The sequence below is a fragment of the Electrophorus electricus genome, chromosome 2 (genome assembly GCF_013358815.1).
Source record: "Electrophorus electricus isolate fEleEle1 chromosome 2, fEleEle1.pri, whole genome shotgun sequence".
In the NCBI taxonomy this organism is placed as follows: Eukaryota; Metazoa; Chordata; class Actinopteri; order Gymnotiformes; family Gymnotidae; genus Electrophorus; species Electrophorus electricus.
The window spans coordinates 1,774,949-1,797,351 of NC_049536.1; the positions used below are offsets into that span (position 1 = coordinate 1,774,949).

The following is a 22,403-nucleotide window of genomic DNA, read 5'->3' on the forward strand; positions in this document are numbered from 1 at the left end:
ATAGGACCGTCCCTCCAGATAGGACTGAAACCATCTCCAAGCAGAGCCAGTCACACCAAGCCTGGAAAGAACAGAGAGAAGAATGTTGTGGTTCACTGTGTCAAAGGCTGCTGAAAGGTCTAGAAGAATCAAAACAGATGACTGTCTGGCAGCTTTAGCGGCATGAAGTTTCTCACTCACCACTATGAAGGCCATTTCTGTAGAATGTGCCGGTTTGTAGCCAGACTGATTGGGATCATGCAGCTGGTTCTGGGTGAGAAAGAGAGACAATTGATTATAAACTGCTCGCTCAAGGGCTTTTGAGAGGAAAGAGAGAAGTAATACCAGTCTGTAGTTGGTAACGCTGGAGCTGTCAAGTGTGGCCTTCTTGAGGATTGATACCACCCTGGTGGTTTTGAATGCAGTAGGCACGTATCCAGAAGATGAGGAGTTGTTGATGATGACAGAGATGAAAGGAAGCAGATCTGTTGCGATTGTCTGGAACAGAGCGGAAGGAATTGGATCCAGCAGACACGTAGTCGGATTGCTGGAAGTCAGGAGTTGAAGAGTTTCATCTGTGGAGAGAGGAGAAAAAGAAGCCAGAGAGTTGGATGTTGGGGAATGTTGGTTGGAGGAGTGAGAACAGAGGAAAAGGACTGGAGGATTGCTGCAACCTCCTCAAAGAAGGTGATGAAATCCTCCGGAGTAAGAGATGAGGAAGGAGGGGGAGGATTAAGGAGAGAAGAAAAAATAGTGAAGAGCTTGCGTGGATCAGATGATGATGATGATTCAAATTTCTCTCTGTAATAGGATGACTGCAGATATTACTTCCAGTGAGAACTTGGAAAGGAGAGACTGGTATGAGCTGAGGTCTGAATCTACGTGAGATTTCCTCCACCACCTCTCTGCAGTCCTTAGTTCTCTCCTGTGGCAGCAGAGTGTTTCTGTTAGCCAGGGGGCAGGTGGGGAGGACTCAGCAGGTCTAGAGGAGAGAAGGCACAGAAGACTCACTGATGAGGAGAGTGTAGAAATGAAAGAATTTGTAACTGTATCCAAAGAGAGAGAAGACAGAGAGTCAGGGTGAGGAAGGATGGACACAATAGTAGAAGTAAGGGAAGAGGGAGTTATGGAGTGCAGATTGTGATGGAAGGAGGAGGAACATGTTGGAGAGGACTGGATGGAAAGAGAAGGAAGGGAGAGAGAGAAGGATAGAAAGTGATGGTCTGAGAGGTGGAGGGGGGTGACTGCGATGTCTGATGTTGTGGTGGTGCGGGTGAAGATCAGGTCCAGAACATTGTGAGTCGAAGGAGAGTGGTTGAGGGTGAGGTCGAACAGCGGAAGGATGCAGGAGGAATGCAGCTTGTCTGATGGAAGGTTGAAGTCTCCAAGGAGAACGAGTGGATTTCCTTCAATGGGGAAATAACTCAGAAGGATGTCGAGCTCATCAATGAAGTGATCTGGGGAACCTGGAGGGCGGTAGATGGCAATGATAAGAAGTTTGGTGGGGAAAGACACTGTAATAGCATGAAATTCAAAAGAGGAGATGCAAAGAGTAGAGAAGGAAAGTGGAGTGAAACGCCACTCTGGAGACATTAGTAAACCTGTGCCCCCACCCCTGCTGAGACGCCTCGGAGAATGTGTGGATGAAAAGGCAGAGGACAGGGCAGCCGGAGTCACTGAGACGCCTCGGAGAATGTGTGGATGAAAAGGCAGAGGACAGGACAGCCGGAGTCGCTGAGACGCCTCGGAGAATGTGTGGATGAAAAGGCAGAGGACAGGGCAGCCGGAGTCACTGAGACGCCTCGGAGAATGTGTGAATGAAAAGGCAGAGGACAGGGCAGCCGGAGTCACTGAGACGCCTCGGAGAATGTGTGAATGGAAAGGCAGAGGACAGGGCAGCCGGAGTCACTGAGACGCCTCGGAGAACGTGTGGATGAAAAGGCAGAGGACAGGGCAGCCGGAGTCACTGAGACGCCTCGGAGAACGTGTGGATGAAAAGGCAGAGGACAGGGCAGCCGGAGTCGCTGAGACGCCTCGGAGAATGTGTGGATGGAAAGGCAGAGGACAGGGCAGCCGGAGTCGCTGAGACGCCTCGGAGAATGTGTGGATGGAAAGGCAGAGGACAGGGCAGCCGGAGTCGCTGAGACGCCTCGGAGAATGTGTGGATGGAAAGGCAGAGGACAGGGCAGCCGGAGTCGCCGAGTTCTCAGGGGTGATCCATGTTTCTGTCAGAGCCAGGAAGTGCAGGAAGTGGAGGGATGCTAATGCTGAGATGAAGTCAGCTTTCTGGACAGCAGATTGGCAGTTCCAGAGCCCTCCTGCCACCACGATATGTGATGGTGTGAAGCGTTGTGAGTCAGTGAGGTTGCTGAGATTGAGACGTCTATGATTGTGTCGAGGAGATCTGTGGGATATGTGGACAGGAATTGTGAAGCACATTTCAGATGCTTGATTTGTGGATGTATGAGATAAAGGATTGAGATAATATGAGAAGATACTTAGCTGAGTTTGTGAAGTCCTGTAGGTGAGATGAAGATGAACTGATTGAGAACACCACCAAACCTTCTCCAGATGTTGATTACCGATACAGACACGTGTCTGTGAATCGTCCTAATTTAACTCAGTTCAATAAGTGCTGAGCCCGCCCCTCTATTCACACCTAATGTCAGGGGGAAACTACACCTGTAGTGAGTAACCACCGCTACCAAGCAACTAACAACTAGGTTTAGACAACAAGCCTTGAATTTCACAGAATCTAAGACAAAAGTAAGTGAACTCAGAGCCTACCGTAACCAACCAGATGATAATCCAACGAGACAAACCAAGGCACACAGGTGGAGCTGCTCTGAGTGGTGTTAGGTCGTTATCACAGGTGGAGTTGCTCTCAGTGGTGTGAGGTCGTTATCACAGGTGGAGCTGCTCTGAGTGGTGTGAGGTCATTGTCACAGGTGGAGCTGCTCTCAGTTGTGTGAGGTCACTGGTTTGGTTAATGATGAATGCCTTGGGAAGTTGACTCAGCTGTTCTGAAAACTCCAGTAATGGTGTTAATAATGTAGTAAATCAGCATGAACCTTTACTGTCTAATAAATGTAAATAAATAAATATAGGCTCTCCTAACTCCCAGACCCGAAGCACAGTGCTTTACATATGCACACAGACTGGAAAATATAAACATTTTTTTAAAGTGGTCTGACTGTTTCTGGTTTTTCAAGGATGGCATACAGACAACAGCCATAAATGTCCAAAGGAAAGAAGCAGTAAAACCAGAAATACCCCTCCATTCAATACCTCTCCATACAATACCTCTCCATTCAATACCCCCCATACAATACCACTCAATACAATACCTCTCAATACAATACCTCTCAATACAATACCCCTCCATTCAATACCCCTCCATAAATTACCCCTCCATACAATACCTCTCCATTCAATACCCCTCCATAAATTACTCCTCCATAAATTACTCCTCCATTCAATACCCCTCCATAAATTACCCCTCCATACAATACCTCTCCATTCAATACCCCTCCATAAATTGCTCCTCCATACAATACCCCTCCATAAATTACTCCTCCATAAATTACCCCTCCATACAATACCTCTCCATTCAATACCCCTCCATAAATTACTCCTCCATACAATACCCCTCCATACAATACCTCTCCATTCAATACCCCCCATACAATACCCCTTCATTCAATACCACTCAATACAATACCTCTCTGTTCAATACCCCTTCATTCAATACCACTCCACACAATACCACTATATTGCACCTCAGCACCATAGATTCCTGTGTGTGTGTCTGTGCGCATGTGTGCATGTATGTTTTTGCGTGTGTGTGTTTGTGTGGCAGGCAAGTGTGGAGCTGGTCTCCCCCAGTGAGGAGGTGACTGATACAGAGGACAATGTGGAAGAGGAGTTGGGGGTTCTGGAGGACCAGAGGAGTGTCATACTACACCTCCTGTCTCAGCTCAAACTGGGCATGGACCTGACCCGGGTACACACACACACACACACACACACACACACACACACACACACTCACACACACAAACACAAACACACACACGCTGATTACAGAGCTGTGTGAATCTGCCCTCCAGGTGGTGTTGCCCACTTTCATTCTGGAGAAACGTTCTCTGCTTGAAATGTATGCCAACTTCATGGCCCATCCGGATATGTTCCTGGCCATCTCCATGGCAACGACCCCAGAGGAGCGCATGGTGCGGTTCGTGGAGTACTACCTAACTGCCTTCCACGAGGGACGCAAGGGGGCTGTTGCTAAGAAACCCTACAACCCCATCCTGGGCGAGACCTTCCACTGCTCCTGGGCGGTCCCCCGAGACAAGCTCTGCCCTCTCCGAACTCACGGCCATCCCATTGGGGCCAGGGCGCAGGAACCCGACCCGGGGACCAATCAGGAGGCGGCGGAGGCGGGTCAGGGCTCTTACCGGGTGCGGTTCGTGGCGGAGCAGGTTTCACACCACCCACCCGTGTCGGCGTTCTACTGCGAGTGCAGGGAGCGAGCGATGTGTGTGAACACCCACGTCTGGACCAAGAGCAAGTTCATGGGCATGAGTGTGGGCGTGTCCATGGTGGGTGAAGGTGAGCACCATGCACCAGCACAGTGACACCTGCTCTGCTCTATCTGAGGATTAAACACACACACACACACACCTTTCAACATCAGTGTAACCCTGTGTGTGTTTACAATGGTTTAGTACTTTCTATTTTACTCTTGTAGGAAATGTAGAAAATAACATAATCTAGGATATAAATAACAGCATCATCCAGGATTATACGACATTATGGCATTAGAAACACTTCTAAGGTTAATTTAGGAAATAAAATTCATAGAGTAAGATACAAAATGAATAACTGCACAATAAATAACATGGTATATATCAGATATACCAACTCATAACACATAATACTCATTTACACATTTTATTGTATTGTGGCTTTGATTTTAAATGCATATAATTGCCATTTTTACCCATCAGTCTAATCTTAAATGGCCTTTAATGATGAAGTGAGCGCTGAAAACTGAAAACTCATGGCAAGTAAATGTGTTCCGGTCCTTTGTCCAGTTCTGTGTGGAAGGCCCCCTGGCAGTGGTGTGTGTGTGAACTGCCTTCTCCAGACCTCTGCACCGATGTCGGACGGGGTTTACCCGGGCTTGGCTGCCCTGCTGGGGGACACGAATACGTTGTCCCAAAGCCTCTCCAGAGTCGGGCTGATGACTTACGGAGTGCCGTAGAGACAGTGGTGCGTCCAATAGGACCATCGAGACCTGTCTCATACGAAGGCCGGTTTTGGCCAGGTTGTGCCAGGTTTTTTCCCAGTTTAAAACGCCTGCGCCCCCTGTAGTCCTTGACACTCAAAGATTTAGATGTGGGTTCCTATCCCCTCCCTGGTCTGTGCTTTGCTACAGTTTGATCGCTGAGATCCACAGACAGTTGCGTGTGTGTCTCTTGTCTTAGACGTTTGACCTGACAATGCAGTGTGGATGTTGGGCCCTTAAATACACTCAGGGGTGTGCAGTTCCAAACTAAGTCCATCTCAAGGATAAATAAAGCACACAGGTTGCATGTGACCACGGATTAGGTGTCACAGCAAAGAGACTGAATGTAAAAATGTGAAAGAGATTTCAGTGTTTAATTTTTTATCTTTTTTTTTAAAGGAATAATATTCATTCAAAATCAAACTCAAACCACAGTAAAGTGTGCAAGAAGGCAAGGGGTTTGAATTCTTTCTGAATCCTCTGTAACTCACCTGAGTTTGCCAGGACACTAGTACAACAATTGGTCAGGTGGGTGTTTCACCCCATGGCTGAATTGATGCAGGGTTTTGTCAGGTCTTCAAAACCTAACCTCGAAGAGTCGTGCTGTGGCCACCGTTGTCTGAGCTCCTGGCAGTAGCTGGTTAGCGTTTTGCTATGAGGACTTAATGGAAATGAATAGTTTGGTTTCCAGGTTCGTCAGAGATCCGGTGGGATGTATTGATTTTTTGCAGGCGGTATCTCGGTACATGAATCAGATATGCAGATTAAGATCATCTACTTAGAGGATTCAATGAATCGGTTAATTACTGAACAAACAAATGAATCAATTAGTGAATGAACAGAATTTCAATAGCACACAGATTGCTTTCTGTGCCAGGCATGGGGTAGTTTGCAGGAGGCGGAGGTTTGGGCGAGTTTTCATGTTGTAGAAGGAGCGTCATTTAAAACAGTGTTCGCGCTGATTAAGTCTGAATCTAATGTTCATTTAGATCATTCATCAGTATTGTCCTGGCCGTTGTGAATCGAGTATTGATCCAGATCATTATAGGAGACGAATGACGAAGGAGATGATTTTATGTGGCGCAAGTCACGCGATGGTTTAGGACACAGAAAATTGGGCGACTAAAGTGAACACGGTCACGCAGGACAGAGTGCTAGTAAACGCACTAGTAAAGTATGAACCCTGTTCACCTGGAGGATCAGAGCTGCTTGTTCTGGCTGCTAAGAGAAATTCAAACTGTAATATGAACTAGAACAGCCCAGAAAAGACCTGATCCTAGAAATACCGAAAAAAGTGTGAATATAAGTACACTATATAAGTGTGAATACAAGTGCACTATTTAGATCTTAGACCATTTTTTCAGTTCTGATTATTTATCACATATAACCACCCCCCCCCCCCCTTCCAGTCTAAGAGCATTTTATCTATTTTTGTATATTTTCTTAATTTCACTTTACATTTAGCTGACACTTTTATCCAAAGCGACTGACGATTCTAAATGAACTCAACTTGAGTAATTAAGGGTTAAGGCTCTTGCTCAGGGGCCCAACAGGGGCAGCTTGGTGGTTGTGGGACCTGAACTGGCAACCTCCTGGTTACTAGTCCACTGCCACACTACAAGGTGAGTCTTCCCTCCCCTCTGGCCGTGGCAGGTGTCCTGAGCCTACTGGACCACGGGGAGGAGTACGTGTTCACACTGCCGTGTGCCTACGCCCGCTCCATCCTCACCGTGCCCTGGGTAGAGCTGGGGGGGAAGGTCTCCATCACCTGCGCCAAGAGCGGATACTCTGCTACCGTGACCTTCCACACCAAGCCCTTCTACGGGGGCAAGGTGCACAGGTGGGCCTGACTCACACACACACCTGTAGCGTAGCGTACGGGGCAGGGGCGTCTGTAGCGTAGCGTACGGGGCAGGGGCGTCTGTAGCGTAGCGTACGGGGCAGGCGCGTCTGTAGCGTACGGGGCAGGGGCGTCTGTAGCGTAGCGTACGGGGCAGGGGCGTCCGTAGCATACGGGGCAGGCGCGTCTGTAGCGTAGCGTACGGGGCAGGGGCGTCTGTAGTGTACGGGGCAGGCGCGTCTGTAGCGTAGCGTACGGGGCAGGCGCGTCTGTAGCGTACGGGGCAGGGGCGTCTGTAGCGTAGCGTACGGGGCAGGGGCGTCTGTAGCGTAGCGTACGGGGCAGGGGCGTCTGTAGCGTAGCGTACGGGGCAGGGGCGTCTGTAGCATACGGGGCAGGCGCGTCTGTAGCGTAGCGTACGGGGCAGGGGCGTCTAGCGTAGCGTACGGGGCAGGGGAGTCTGTAGCGTAGCGTACGGGGCAGGCGCGTCTGTAGCGTAGCGTACGGGGCAGGGGCGTCTGTAGTGTACGGGGCAGGCGCGTCTGTAGCGTAGTGTACGGGGCAGGGGCGTCTGTAGCGTAACGTACGGGGCAGGGGCGTCTGTAGCGTAGCGTACGGGGCAGGGGCGTCTGTAGCGTAGCGTACGGGGCAGGGGCGTCTGTAGCGTAGCGTACGGGGCAGGGGCGTCTGTAGCATACGGGGCAGGGGCGTCTGTAGCGTAGCGTACGGGGCAGGGGCGTCTGTAGCGTAGCGTACGGGGCAGGGGCGTCTGTAGCATACGGGGCAGGGGCGTCTGTAGCGTAGCGTACGGGGCAGGGGCGTCCGTAGCATACGGGGCAGGGGCGTCTGTAGCGTAGCGTACGGGGCAGGGGCGTCTGTAGCGTAGCGTACGGGGCAGGGGCATCTGTAGCGTACGGGGCAGGGGCATCTGTAGCGTACGAGGCAGGGGCGTCTGTAGCGTAGCGTACGGGGCAGGGGCGTCTGTAGCGTAACGTACGGGGCAGGGGCGTCTGTAGCGTAGCGTACGGGGCAGGGGCGTCTGTAGCGTAGCGTACGGGGCAGGGGTGTCTGTAGCGTAGCATACGGGGCAGGGGCATCTGTAGCGTACGGGGCAGGGGCGTCTGTAGCGTAGCGTACGGGGCAGGGGCGTCTGTAGCGTAGCGTACGGGGCAGGGGCGTCTGTAGCGTAGCGTACGGGGCAGGGGCGTCTGTAGCGTACGGGGCAGGGGCGTCTGTAGCGTACGGGGCAGGCGCGTCTGTAGCGTAGCATACGGGGCAGGGGCGTCTGTAGCGTAGCGTACGGGGCAGGGGCGTCTGTAGCGTAACGTACGGGGCAGGGGCGTCTGTAGCGTAGCGTACGGGGCAGGGGCGTCTGTAGCGTAGCGTACGGGGCAGGCGCGTCTGTAGCGTAGCGTACGGGGCAGGGGCGTCTGTAGCGTAGCGTACGGGGCAGGCGCGTCTGTAGCGTAGCGTACGGGGCAGGGGCGTCTGTAGCGTAGCGTACGGGGCAGGGGCGTCTGTAGCGTAACGTACGGGGCAGGGGAGTCTGTAGCGTAGCGTACGGGGCAGGGGCGTCTGTAGCGTAACGTACGGGGCAGGGGCGTCTGTAGCGTAGCGTACGGGGCAGGGGCGTCTGTAGCGTAGCGTACGGGGCAGGGGCGTCTGTGGTGTAGCATGTCAGCTGAGAGGGTTTCCATGGAAATTATCTCTTATCTCTCAACCTCTTCACTTGCTTGTGTAGTGTTCATTAGTGCAACAGGGCGGCTCGTGTGTGAGCGTGTCAACACTGATGTCCGTGCAGGGTTACGGCAGAGGTGAAGCAGAACTCCACGGGCACCATCGTGTGCAGGGCCCAGGGGGAGTGGAACGGCATGCTGGAGTTCACCTACAGCAGCTCAGACAGCCGAGTGATGGACACTGCCACTCTGCCCGTCATTAGGAAACGGATCCGCCCACTGGAGAAACAGGGGCGGAGCGAGTCTAGGTAAGCCCCGCCCCCACCGCTGCAGGAGCGGTCCCAGCAGTAGAGCCGGGCGGTTAACAGCCCGTACGGGCCTTGTGTGTGTGAAAGTAAATCTAGTATGTTTGTGTGCATATGTGGGTGTGTGTGTGTGCACGTGTTGTTGCCCAGGAACCTGTGGCAGCATGTCACCAGGGCGCTGAAAGAGGGCAACATGGATGCGGCAACAGAACACAAGCATCACTTAGAGGAAGGGCAGCGAGCAGCAGAGCGACAGAGAGCTGCCAGTGGATCACCATGGAAACCGAAATACTTCACAAAACAGGTAACGCCACTCCGTCGCCTGTTCAATGTGTATGTGATACCGTGAGTTCATAGCTGGCACGCATCGCCCGCTGTCTGGTATTAGCGCTGTCAGCGCGTCCCTGTGTTCCACTGTTCACAGGGCGATGGCTGGATCTACAACAAGCCTTTATGGGAGACATACTGAGACCTGTTCGGAGACAGACTGCGCAAACCTGTCCCACTGTGGTCCTCGTCGCATGATGGAGGGATGAAAGCTGAACAGAGGAGAGAAGGAGAGATGGAGGGAGGACGCGTGGACAGACAAAGGGGACCAAATCAATGACCTGGGCATCCTGGTGTCAAATGGATAAACTTTGTGTTTAACTTTAGACGAAACCAGTCATGAATGGAACTGTGTCTGTTCTACCCAAGGCCAAGGACATCACACCTGGCGTAGGGAACTATGTACCCTCTTAAATAGCCTACTTTTGTATTCTGATATTATACTATATAGAAATACATATATGATAATGTAGAACACATCTATTTTTCAGCTAGGCCTGTGTGACTCCTGTCTGTCTTTCTTCTGTCTGTGTGTCCGGGGCATTTCCATGTGATTATCGTTTTTGGTTTTAAGTCCACAAACTTTCGATGCGTCTGCGTTTTGAATATTAGAAGCGTAGCTCAAAATCTTCTCAAGTGTTCGTTTATAAAATTTTAACCTGAAGCTTCGTGTTTGAAGATTTTCTTCTTGGCCATTGAACGTCATTAACAGTAGGACGGGGCGTGTTTCCCACTCTGAAGTGTCTGAAACGGCCGGAGACGAAGGTGTGATGATGAAGGTGTGATGATGAAGGTGTGGTTAAATACCTCTGGCGCCTCCAGAGACCCTGATTCAGTTCAAATGGCACATCACCTGGCATGTGTACATGGGTTGTGTCACCGGGTCAGTTCCGGTGTCCTGCCGTGTGACGGGCCTGACCAGAATGCCATTGTTGAGGACAACTGACAGGAAGTGTGACGCCACTCCGGCTGCGTATGAACCCACTAGTTTCCATAGTGATGGAGGCGGGAATCCCACACTTCACCATACATGCTCCCAGGCACACAGCAGGGCGGATCAGCAGGTATTATTATTATTGGAAACATACAGACCTGTTTTTTAAAGATGTTATTTTGCAAATTTCTCTACACAGATGCACTTTTGTTCACAAAATGCTCTCACACTTAGTGTTGATCAGAGTACTAGGTTAGGACTGAGATTTTGACTCTCGTCTGGCAGTAAGACGTGGGACATTTCATGTTGATTCCTTACATAACCTGATCGTTGGTTTCAGATGCTGGCTGGGCTAATAAATGAAAGATTGCTGTACCCAGTGAGCATCATGTAATTTGCATAATTTGATTCAGGCTAATTGGGGCATTCAGGCTTGAATTTCATTGGTCAGGTTAGCAGGTAAATTTGGTTTTGTTGGACCCACCATCTCAAGTTCGTGGTGGGTTTGGCTGGCTGAGTGTATGAACTCACGGGAAACGTCATCAGACTTGTTTTGTTGGTATTCCATAGAAAGGTCATGACAACCTTGTGTCTTTGATGTGTTCAGAAATGTCTGGACTGTTATTTGTTATTCAAGTGCTAATAAAAGGAAAAGAAATCTCTAATGCTGTAGCTGTGTACTGGAGACTTGACACGGTGAGTGTTTTTTCATTATTAGTAGTAGTAATAATCATTCCAATATATGTAGTAAATAACCAAGAAAACCCCCATGGTATTTTAGTCTTGGTTTATTTTTAAAAAAAGGAATCGGTTCAAGATGGTTGATGTTCTGTGTCGCCCTCTAGTGAGCGACCACAGAAGTGCACCGCCGACTCCATGGGACATTGGAAACCTTCATCAGACCAGCCAGCTTTGTTTCCCTTACAAAATTTAATGTTTCCTTTTCATCACATCCATGTTGCAACTTTCTGAGCCAAACAACTGAACTGTAAAGCTTGTGGCAAGAGACAATGAAAATAAATAAAAAAACAATAAGGGAATAAAAAATTAAAAAGTAACAAGAATTCAGTTTTAATACAGTGACAATAACAAAAAGAAAAACAGTACCCTAAAAGTCCAACGTACCTCCCCTAGCAATCATACATTAAAAACAAACACTCCAATGTTACATTAATGCTCACCTGCATCCTCAAAACTGATTTTGAAAATAAATTGCTAAATTGCATTCCTATATATTCTCCACCTGTGCATAAATACAACACAGAATATGTCAGTCCATGAAGTTCCACCGACACACACCAGAGTTCCCAGTAGAAATGATAAAAGTAACCGTGGCAAAGCAGCAGAGGAAACGGCAGGAAACATCAGCGCTCAACGTACCCAGCAAACCGACAGACTAGGAATGTGTTTTGTAAATGCACTGAATTTGTCTATCTCACACAAACATACACAAACAATAACAGCTGAAAGATTGGACTATTACGAAGAATCTTCCATGGGCCTACTATTGCACCATGAGGCACTCCGCAGATGCAGCCTTAACAATGTAAGACTGGCCCCCTCCCTGCACATGGCCCCCAAACCCCCTTTACATCTTTACAATTTATGATGCATATCAAAATGGGCTGCACTGAACTGCAGCAGCCGTGCAGCTCATATACACGTAACACAGGGGTGTTGTTTAAATACTTGTTCATAGCTGCAGACCCTGACAGCGTCCACGTTTACATTCTACTGGTGTTTGAAAGTTTACTCAAACAAACACACATTTAGCCAGTCAGTGTCAGCTACAACACAGGTCATCACGGGAAGACAGATCTGTCCATCCTAGGAGTAAGATAATCACACGTTTGTGCTGGCACAGTTTCACCTGTAGAGCCCTGAGCACGAACAGGACAAATATCTTACCAAAGCGACTATCACACAGAGAGCCAGGCCTCATCTGCCTTCAGCTCCAACATGAAATAAACCGTGGCCCAGGCAAGTCTAGGAAGCTAAAGAACGCACACATTCCGTTCCATTCAAGGTTCTGTTTGACCCAGGAGCTCAGACGCTGTACAGATGTAGTTCTGTCTGCAGGTTGAGCTCCTTGTCCTGATATGTGATACAATGTAAGAAAGTCAAATTATTTCCCCAAAGCATCTGACGTTATACCACACTTTGAGTACAGCAAAAATAAAACATTCACATTCACAAAGAATATCTAGACTGCCAATCATTGCGGTCATTAAACCAAACCCTGCGAAGTACAGCAGTACATCATAAAAGCATAGAAAACACACCTAAAAACGACCTAAAAAATCCCCAGAACAAGCCAACGTATGTGAACCTTTCCGAACAGTATTTTACAAGACATATTTACATCGCTTTTCCAGATTAATGTATCCCAGATATGGCAGCTATTACAGGACAGATAAATATTGAAGCTGTATTGCTAAGCTAGTTCCTCCATCCTGCCCACACCTGCAGGACCCCAGAACAGCTTAGCAGACAGAACCCTGCCCACCTCTCCAGATGTGGCGCCTCCATGTACCACCCAGCAAACCCAAGGCTCTTTGGCGGAACTCCATTAGTAACTTTGCTAACACACCACTTCTCAACCTGCACCAGACAATCTTCAAGGAAAGAGACAAAACGAATATAAAAGGCTGAACTTGTGCTGTGTGCCATCCTATACATTCAAGTCTAAGAGTTGACTAGTGATGCTCCACGCTTCGGCGGTTCCCTTGTCGTGTGTGCTTCAGTGAGTCCCAGGCTAGTCCTCTAGTCCTCCGGTGTTTTATTTCTTACTTAATCTCTTGCCTTTTTTCAGATGCAGCTTGTTCCTGATGTAGCCACGCCTCCTCTTAGCACCCTGGCGAACAGGAAGATTGGACAAAACCATACATCACTGAAAACACCTACATTTAGCTGACACATTTATCCACACTGACAATTCTGACTGAGTACAACTTGAGCAATTGAGGGTTAGGGGTCTTGCTCAGGGGTCCAACAGTGGTGGGGCTTGAACCAGCAACCTTCTGACTAGACCAGTACATTCACCACTGAGCTCGCAGTGCCACTGGTCAGGAACGTTCACATTAATACATTCTAATGCTAAATGCTCTTTGGTGTTGGGCACGTTTCCTGCGCTGGCACCTTTTTGGGAGTGTGCTTGTACTTGGCGCCGGGGACACGGAGCCTGTGGCCGAGCGCTGCACGGTTGTCCAGGTTCTTCACTTTGTAAATCCGGACGAGCCAGTGCTCTGAGGTGTACGCCTCCTCCAGGTGCTGGAATCTGATGTCCTTGTTTCCAATCTCGGCATTCCGGGTACGGTCAAAGCCTGGTGGAGTGCGGAAATCCAGCTGACGAGGGGGGTGGGGGGGGTGGAGAGATCAGGTCCACACAGGAAAGAAACAGAGAGAGATAGAGGTTTCCCCTGACCAATCACAGCAGCACATGGTCAAGTACTAAGCACTAGGCCGACTGAAGCAGGGGTGTATCGCACCAGATGACCCAAGATGCAGAGTGTGTACAGGAACCTGAGACGTTTCCAGCACCTAGTCAGTGAAAGCAAACACTGAGCAATATAACCAAGTGTCAGGGATCGTATACAGGCCCCGCTGGAGTCTGGGGCTCTGGGAGCCACGGCCCCTAACCTGGAGGAGTGGCTCCAACAGATTGCAGTGATGACGTCATCAGACCAGACCAGTGCAACCCGGGAACAGCAAAATTACTGCAGCACACTCTCAAACTACCCAGGCACCCAGGCCGTTGGTAGAAAATTAAAGTGATATATTTAAATTACCAAAACCCTGAGGTATAGGTACAGGTATAGCTGCTCACCACTGTGTTGCTAGGCAGTTCTCCCCCACTAGGCTACTGAGTGCCAGACAGAAATAATGTCAAAGTGTCAAAAAACATTGTCGAGCTGCGTTTCGCTGATCTGTCCCCGGCCTGTCTCCCCTGCCCCAGGTGGGGCATACACACCTGCATCTCCCCAAACCGGTAGTAGGACATCTTATACATCAGGCAGTTCAGCAGTGTGGGGGAGCCGGCCTTGTCGACTCGAAACTCGCCCTGAGGGGTGAAGTAGTCGCTTTCCTGAGAGGAAGGAGACAGCACAAGTCAAGGGAAATGACCTGCTTTGGGATGGTCTTGTTTTACCTGCACCCACGATTCAGCTATTCCGATAGTACCTCCAGTTCACTGCTCTAATACTGAGGTCTGTGAGGAACATAGTTCAGTGGAACTAACTGGCCACTGTCATCACGTCTACCTCTCAAGTAAAGGGAGGCACCTGCACCTCAGGTGAGTTCAATGCCTGTGTTCTGTGGCATAACTACCAGTGATTACAAAAAGAAGGACATTCTGATATTCTGATATCCTCATATTCTCCCAGTGCGGTTCTGACTCCAGTCTTCAGAGTGCCTGAACTAAGAGAGCAGCTGGTGAACTTTAATTCAGCATCACACACAGACACGTCGAGCTCATTCAGAGCACTTTAATCCAACATTTGCAAAGGTTTATGATGCCTTTGGATTTTAAACAAAGACACGAATGAATTATTTTTAATGAGCAGGAACAGACTAATTAAAACGTGACTGGCACTTGACTGAAACAGACCTGTTAACTCAGTAAGCAGCAGAGACCGAGCAAGACACGTGGCCGTATCTACTCTTGAGACTTGTGTTGCTATTATCTCTCTCTTTACTTTCTCATGACTTAAACGTTTCCTCTTCAAAGAAACCCAGAGAAGTTCAGTATGTCAATGGCCCTTTACTTTGGAAACTCGCTGTTTAGTCCAATATATAGTTTGTTTAATTCTGTCTCTCCAGCCCTGCAGTTACCTGCACTGAAGCTGAGGCAGTAGCAGCTGTAGTATTTCTGAGTTTGGTTTGCTGTACAGTATTTACAGTTATACTGTCAATATCAATATTTAAGGTAATGTATGTAGTATAATACTGTAACGTGTACTTTGGTGTTTTGTATAGTATTTAGTTATATTGGGAATATTAATATTTATGGTAATGTATATCGTATGATGTACATTACAGTTACAGTGCACATTATAATTATAATTGAGGGTGGTACAGTATTTAACGTACCCAAATGTCTTTGGGGTGTTTGAGTATGGTACAGTATTTAACGTACCCGTATGTCTTTGGGGTGTTTGAGGGTGGTACAGTATTTAATGTACCCGTATGTCTTTGGGGTGTTTGAGGGTAGTACAGTATTTAATGTACCCGTATGTCTTTGTGGTGTTTGAGTATGGTACAGTATTTAACATACCCAAATGTCTTTCTTGGTGTTTGAAGGTAGTACAGTATTTAATGTACCCATATGTCTTTGGGGTGTTTGAGTGTGGTGCAGTATTTAATGTACCCGTATGTATTTGGGGTGTTTGAGTGTGGTACAGTATTTAACCTACCCGTATGTCTTTGGGGTGTTCTCCCTCCGCTATCCTCACCATCCACAAAAATTTATTGATGTCATCACCTGAGTAGCCAATCACACCTCCGAAGATGATCAGGATATAGTCAACATCCAGCATCCTCATGATGTCATATGCTGCACTCTCATTGGACGACATCGCCTTCCCTACCTGTTGAGGCATGGTCAGGGTCATTTAAAAAAAAAAAAAAATGTAGATGAAACCTTTTCTATTTTCTGCATATTTTTCCAAAGCTTAGTAATCTTGTGTGTGGAGGGTCGCACAGATAAGACTTTATATTAAAAAGGTTATTTTGATAATGTTTGTAATGGAATATTCTTCTAGAACATCTGCAATAATATTGATTTCAGCAGATAGAGTGGAGACACAGTGTTTGCTCCACTATAGAGGAGACCCTGCGTGTTTGGCTGACCAGAGCGATGTGACTGTTGTTCCAGGTGTTGTTGTCCACTAGCGTCGTCCGATTGGCCATGCCGGCGATCTGGTACCCATAATCCCACCAGGACATCACCCTGGCATGTTCATTGGTGTTCTGACGCAGCCAATAGTAGGCCTCCCTGAAATCATCCAGAATGTTCCGAGACCTGAGGGTAAAACAGAGACTGGTTATGGGCATATGATGTGTTTATGTGTCTCAGCTGGGATGAATTCAAGACTTTTGTTTTTTATAGAACCTTAAAGATTTTCCATTCACTTCGACTTTAATTTTACTTTAAAGACTTTAAATTTGATATTAGATGGATGCTTAAGAAATATCATATCATATCTACACAATAATTTAGGTTTGTAATTGATTTTAAAATCAAATTGGAAAAGTCCAAACAAATAGTTATTCATCAAATGAACTTCAGTCCAAACAAATGAGTGTGTGTAGGAGCATCACATTGGCACGAGGGTACACACTGTTCTTTTGTGTGTGTGTGTGTGTGTGTGTGGGGGGGTAATTTCCTTCACTCCCTGTTTGGAAATTTGGTCTCCCACAGTAACATACTCACAGCGTTAACAGGTTTATATAATATAGATGGGTCCTGAAACAACTTTGTAACTCTGCTTAGTTAGCAACAATCAGACCCTCTCTGTCTGGCTGGGGGAACAGACAAGGATACATCAGTGTGTGGTTACAGAAGTGTGCAGTGTGTGTGTGTGTGTGTGTGTGTGAGTGTGTGTGTGAGTGTGTGTGTGAGTGTGTGTGTGTGTGTGTGTGTGAGAGTGTGTGTGTGTGTGTGAGTGTGTGTGAGTGTGTGTGTGTGTGTGCGTGCGTGTGAGTGTGTGTGTGTGTGTGCGTGCGTGTGAGTGTGTGTGTGTGTGTGTGTGTGTGAGAAAACAGTCCCCTCCACCTCCTGGTCTAGGGCTGGATGCTCAGGGGGACGTCATACCTTAAACCCAACAAGCAACATTCTGTACAGACAATCTGAAATTCAACACCCACGTTTTCTCTTCTGACGATCTCCCATTTGTTTGGCCCGACATGAATAAAGCCTTCAAACATCCATCTGTACTTTCACCTTTTCTCCTCTTACCCGTGCGCACGACTCATCGGTGTCGTTCTGGTTCTGAAGTGTGACATTACGTTAGGACAGACCGAACCCAAATTCCCCTGCAGATAGAAACCTCTCAGTAGTCTCACTCAGATGGAACAATCCCTTCAAAAACCATCAGATACTTCAGCTGGTGATCCATTCAGCTGGTGATCCGTTCAGCCGGTGATCCGTTCAGCCTGTGATCCGTTCAGCCTGTGATCCGTTCAGCCTGTGATCCATTCAGCCGGTGATCCATTCAGCTGGTGATCCATTCAGCTTTTTTCACCAGCCAATTTTGACAGATCAAATCACTTTGGGTCAGACTTAACTAACGATGTATAGCAAACCCTTGAGAAGACTATTCTAGTTTAAACTAGAGAAGAGTGAGAAATCCCAGCAGATGAAGTGAGAATGAGCAGAGAGAAACCAGCTTTAAATACTCTCCCCTCAGATCACAGAACACAACAGGACGCTCTGCCACACTGCCCTCTAGTGGTCAAACAGCGCTTGGACCGGTCAGATCAGATAATGGGGCGTAGCACACAGAACTGTACATTTAATTGTCTTTGTGCACTGTGTATGTCCATGTGAACGGCATTCTGCAAGAGCCATGCTCAGCTCACACACACACACACACACACGCACACACACACAATTAACAGGAGGAAGTGGCCATCACAGTTCAGTGTGTGTGTGTGTGTGGGGCGGGGGGGGGTGGTTCCTCTTTCACACCTCCATCTGATCTTAAGCCTCTGTCCTCTCATCTCTTTTCCACACTGACTGAGTATGATGGAGCATGTTGAGCTACTCTGTCTCCTGCTGTGTGGATTCATACACACGACCCACACTGGTGAGTGTTATTACTCTTCACACTTTACAGATATATTTACCCTAGATTACACTAATACAACATCATACTCTTCAACTCTACATAATACTACTATATCACAAACTAGTGTAGTGTTCACTACGACATCACTCTATCCATCTCTAAATTTTCTTACTATATCACAAACTAGTGTAATGTATACTATTACACTATCACTATAGCCAACTCTAAATTATCTTACTGTATCACACACTAATGTATACTATTACACTGTCACTCATTAGTAATAAGGCTGCCATTGTTATTAGTAATATGACTGCCTTCATTAGTAATAAGATTGCCTTCATTAGTAATAAGGCTGCCTTGTCATTAGTAATAAGGCTGCCTTCATTAGTAATAAAGCTGCCATTGTCATTAGTAATAAGGCTGCCATTGTCATTAGTAGTAAGATTGCCTTCATTAGTAATAAGGCTGCCTTCATTAGTAATAAGGCTGCCATTGTCATTAGTAATAAGGCTGCCATTGTCATTAGTAGTAAGATTGCCTTCATTAGTAATAAGGCTGCCATCATTAGTAATAAGGCTGCCATTGTCATTAGTAATAAGGCTGCCATTGTCATTAGTAGTAAGATTGCCTTCATTAGTAATAAGGCTGCCTTCATTAGTAATAAGGCTGCCCTTGTCATTAGTAGTAAGGTTGCCTTCATTAGTAATAAGGCTGCCTTCATTAGTAATAAGGCTGCCATTGTCATTAGTAATAAGGCTGCCATTGTCATTAGTAGTAAGATCGCCTTCATTAGTAATAAGGCTGCCTTCATTAGTAATAAGGCTGCCATTGTCATTAGTAATAAGGCTGCCATTGTCATAGTAATAAGACTGCCACTGTCATTAGTAATAAGGCTGCCGTTTTTATTACTAATAAGGCTGCCATCATTAGTAATAAGACTGCCTTAATTAGTAATAAGGCTGCCATCATTAGTAATAAGGCTGCCATTGTCATTAGTAGTAAGACTGCCTTCATTAGTAATATAACTGCCTTCTTTAGTAATAAGGCTGCCTTCATTAGTAATAAGGCTGCCATTGTCATTATTAATAAGGCTGCCATTGTCATTATTAATAAGGCTGCCTTCATTAGTAATATGGCTGCCTTCATTAGTAATAAGGCTGCCATTGTTATTAGTAATATGACTGCCTTCATTAGTAATAAGATTGCCTTCATTAGTAATAAGGCTGCCATTGTCATTAGTAGTAAGATTGCCTTCATTAGTAATAAGGCTGCCATCATTAGTAATAAGGCTGCCATTGTCATTAGTAGTAAGATTGCCTTCATTAGTAATAAGGCTGCCATTGTCATTAGTAATAAGGCTGCCATCATTAGTAATAAGGCTGCCACCATTAGTAATAAGGCTGCCATCATTAGTAATAAGACTGCCATTGTCATTAGTAATAAGGCTGCCATTGCCATTAGTAATAAGACTGCCATCGTTAGTAATAAGGCTGCCTTCGTTAGTAATAAGACTGCCTTCATTAGCAATAAGGCTGCCTTCGTTAGTAATAAGGCTGCCTTCATTAGTAATAAGGCTGCCATTGTCATTAGTAATAAGACTGCCTTCATTAGTAATAAGGCTGCCATTGTCATTAGTAATAAGGCTGCCCTCATTAGTAATAAGGCTGCCTTCATTAGTAATAAGACTGCCATCATTAGTAATAAGACTGCCATCATTAGTAATAAGGCTGCCATTGTCATTAGTAATAAGGCTGCCATCATTAGTAATAAGGCTGCCATTGTCATTAGTAATAAGGCTGCCATCATTAGTAATAAGGCTGCCATTGTCATTAGTAATAGTACTGCCATCATTAGTAATAAGGCTGCCTTCATTAGTAATAAGGCTGCCATCATTAGTAATAAGGCTGCCATCCTTAGTAATAAGGCTGCCATCCTTAGTAATAAGACTGCCATCATTAGTAATAAGGCTGCCATCATCAGTAATAAGACTCCAGTGCTCACTGGAGTGGGGCTTCAAGAGGATCTCAACAACAAAATCAAGACCCCTGGAGCTTTCTACAGCACAAGAGGAACCATCTGAGCACTCAGCACCACACATCACCTCATAGTGCAGAGGCAGCCTACTTCTCACACTGTAGTGGCTTAAAGAAAGCAAAAAAGAATAAAAACAAACAAGCACGAAACAGGTTTGTGTGTACAGTAGGAATGGCAGTATGACAGGACACAGGGACAGGATAAAGTGACAGGACACAGGGACAGGACACAGTGACAGGATAAAGTGACAGGACACAGGGACAGGATAAAGTGACAGGACACAGGGACAGGATAAAGGGACAGGACACAGGGACAGGACACAGGGACAGGACACAGGGCCAGGACACAGTGACCATTCAAAATGATAATGGAAGGGAAATGGATGAGGTTTAGAGCAGTGAGACAGGTCTGTAACAGACACGCTGATGAATGCAGAGCAGTGAGACAGGTCTGTAACAGACACGCTGATGAATGCAGAGCAGTAAGACAGGTCTGTAACAGACACGCTGATGAATGCAGAGCAGTGAGACAGGTCTGTAACAGACACGCTGATGAATGCAGAGCAGTGAGACAGGTCTGTAACAGACACGCTGATGAATGCAGAGCCATAATAAAGTGCTGTTTTCTAATGAGAACAAAGCCCCACATGCAGAATTTAACTGAATGTTGTTTTTTTTCTTCCAAACAGAGACTCTACATGTGAGTGTAAATGAGAAGAACATCTGGATTTTTAAATGTGGTAAAGTAACTAAAGGTGATGTGACCTGGAGCAGAAACATCAATGGAGAGAGAGTGGACATTCTCACCACCCATAATGGACACATTACCAAACACATGTTATGGTTCAGGAGTAGATCTAGTACTGACTATAAACAAAGTCTCCCAGTCAGACACTGATCAATCCTACTGCAGTGATCTTTAGTGGAGCTTACTGATACCAAGAACTGGTAAGTCTAAGTTTGCTAGTAAGAAACAAAAACAACAACAATAATATTATTATTTTAGTAGTAGTAATAGTTTTAAAAATGAAGTATTGCCAACAATCTCATATCACAGTAACACATGCAATTTGTTCATCATTATGACTGGTTAATAACATTAGACTGAATATGGTATACGTACTGAAATTACAGGGATAAGATGACTACTTGTATTATAATCAATGATGAAAGAGATTAGTACAATGATCATTTGTTTCATTTTACATATTAAATCTTATAGTACATTAATTAATTAATTTATTGTTTGCTGTAAACGCCTCAGCACAGAGATGGAGCACACCCGCCTCAGCACAGAGATGGAGCATACCCGCCTCAGCACAGAGATGGAGCACACCCGCCTCAGCACAGAGATGGAGCACACCCGCCTCAGCACAGAGATGGAGCAAACACTCACAGGGTGTTTATGCCTTAGCCTGCTACTTATTCAGCATGCCTATGCGTTTAGGGTATTACAGTGGTTAGTAGCTGGGGTTTCCTATGCTAAACCTAACCTTACATGTAGTCTGCATCAGCAAATGAGCTTTTTTGCCTCTGTAAAATATTTGAGTGCAGATACTAGAAACATCTTTTTAAATGGAACTTTACACTTGATAGTAAATTACAGAGCAACATTAAGGGCTGAAGTATCCTGTTAGCTTTTCACTGGGTTTGATGGACATCGCATTTAGTCTATCCAATAATTTGATTGTAACACAATCAATTATGTTTGTCTGCTATTAGCAGGTGAACAGAAGGCAGAACTGCTGGTGTATACTCTCTGGCAGCATATCCAGATCCCAGGGAAACGCACGCAAGCTTTTGCGGTGCCTTTTCACTTTTTGTATGCCTCTCTATAGTACCCCTTTGATAAAACTCCACCCATTTTTATTATGCCAGTCTGAATAGACCTCATTTCGGATCAGAACAGCAGTCCTCTGTCTGTCTTCCGCGTATTCCGTGTGCTCACGTGATGCCGACACACATTCTGTGGAGATATTTGTCTTGTATGCATAGAGCACTGGCGTGTTGAACGGTTTGGGCCTTTTCCAGGCTGACGTCATTAGACCAGAAGAGGATGTGAACCTGTAGAACCCCAGGGATTCACAGCTGAACAGCAGACCTGCTCCACCACGCCAGACTCCTCAGCTCCACCTCAGTCCTGTAAAGATATGCCTTTGCTTGCTGCTGTAGCTTCAGCAGAGCCTAGGAATGATTATATTCACCCTGCAGGTGTTGGAGCCTCTTATT

The 22,403-nt window shown here is 46.7% G+C and overlaps 2 protein-coding genes across 6 annotated transcripts in view; one reads left to right on the top strand and one right to left on the bottom strand.

Moving 5' to 3' along the window:
• The window catches only part of LOC113590718 (oxysterol-binding protein-related protein 10), a 64,892-nt gene extending 51,848 nt beyond the window's left edge, over positions 1-13,044 (top strand). For both annotated transcript variants that reach the window (XM_035523315.1, XM_035523321.1), the window contains exons 8-13: positions 3,839-3,982; positions 4,089-4,590; positions 6,923-7,109; positions 8,911-9,093; positions 9,241-9,394; positions 9,515-13,044. In XM_035523315.1, coding sequence (XP_035379208.1) covers positions 3,839-3,982; positions 4,089-4,590; positions 6,923-7,109; positions 8,911-9,093; positions 9,241-9,394; positions 9,515-9,559 — 1,215 coding nt within the window. In that variant the 3' untranslated portion in view covers positions 9,560-13,044. The remainder of the gene's footprint in view (positions 1-3,838; positions 3,983-4,088; positions 4,591-6,922; positions 7,110-8,910; positions 9,094-9,240; positions 9,395-9,514) is intronic.
• A 3-nt stretch (positions 13,045-13,047) lies between these two features.
• Positions 13,048-22,403, bottom strand: part of LOC113568279 (dolichyl-diphosphooligosaccharide--protein glycosyltransferase subunit STT3B-like) — a 108,696-nt gene continuing 99,340 nt past the window's right edge. For all 4 annotated transcript variants that reach the window (XM_035523306.1, XM_035523303.1, XM_035523313.1 and 1 more), the window contains exons 12-16: positions 16,199-16,370; positions 15,763-15,936; positions 14,322-14,435; positions 13,490-13,696; positions 13,048-13,205 (exon numbers count right to left, since the gene is read on the bottom strand). In XM_035523306.1, coding sequence (XP_035379199.1) covers positions 13,131-13,205; positions 13,490-13,696; positions 14,322-14,435; positions 15,763-15,936; positions 16,199-16,370 — 742 coding nt within the window. In that variant the 3' untranslated portion in view covers positions 13,048-13,130. The remainder of the gene's footprint in view (positions 13,206-13,489; positions 13,697-14,321; positions 14,436-15,762; positions 15,937-16,198; positions 16,371-22,403) is intronic.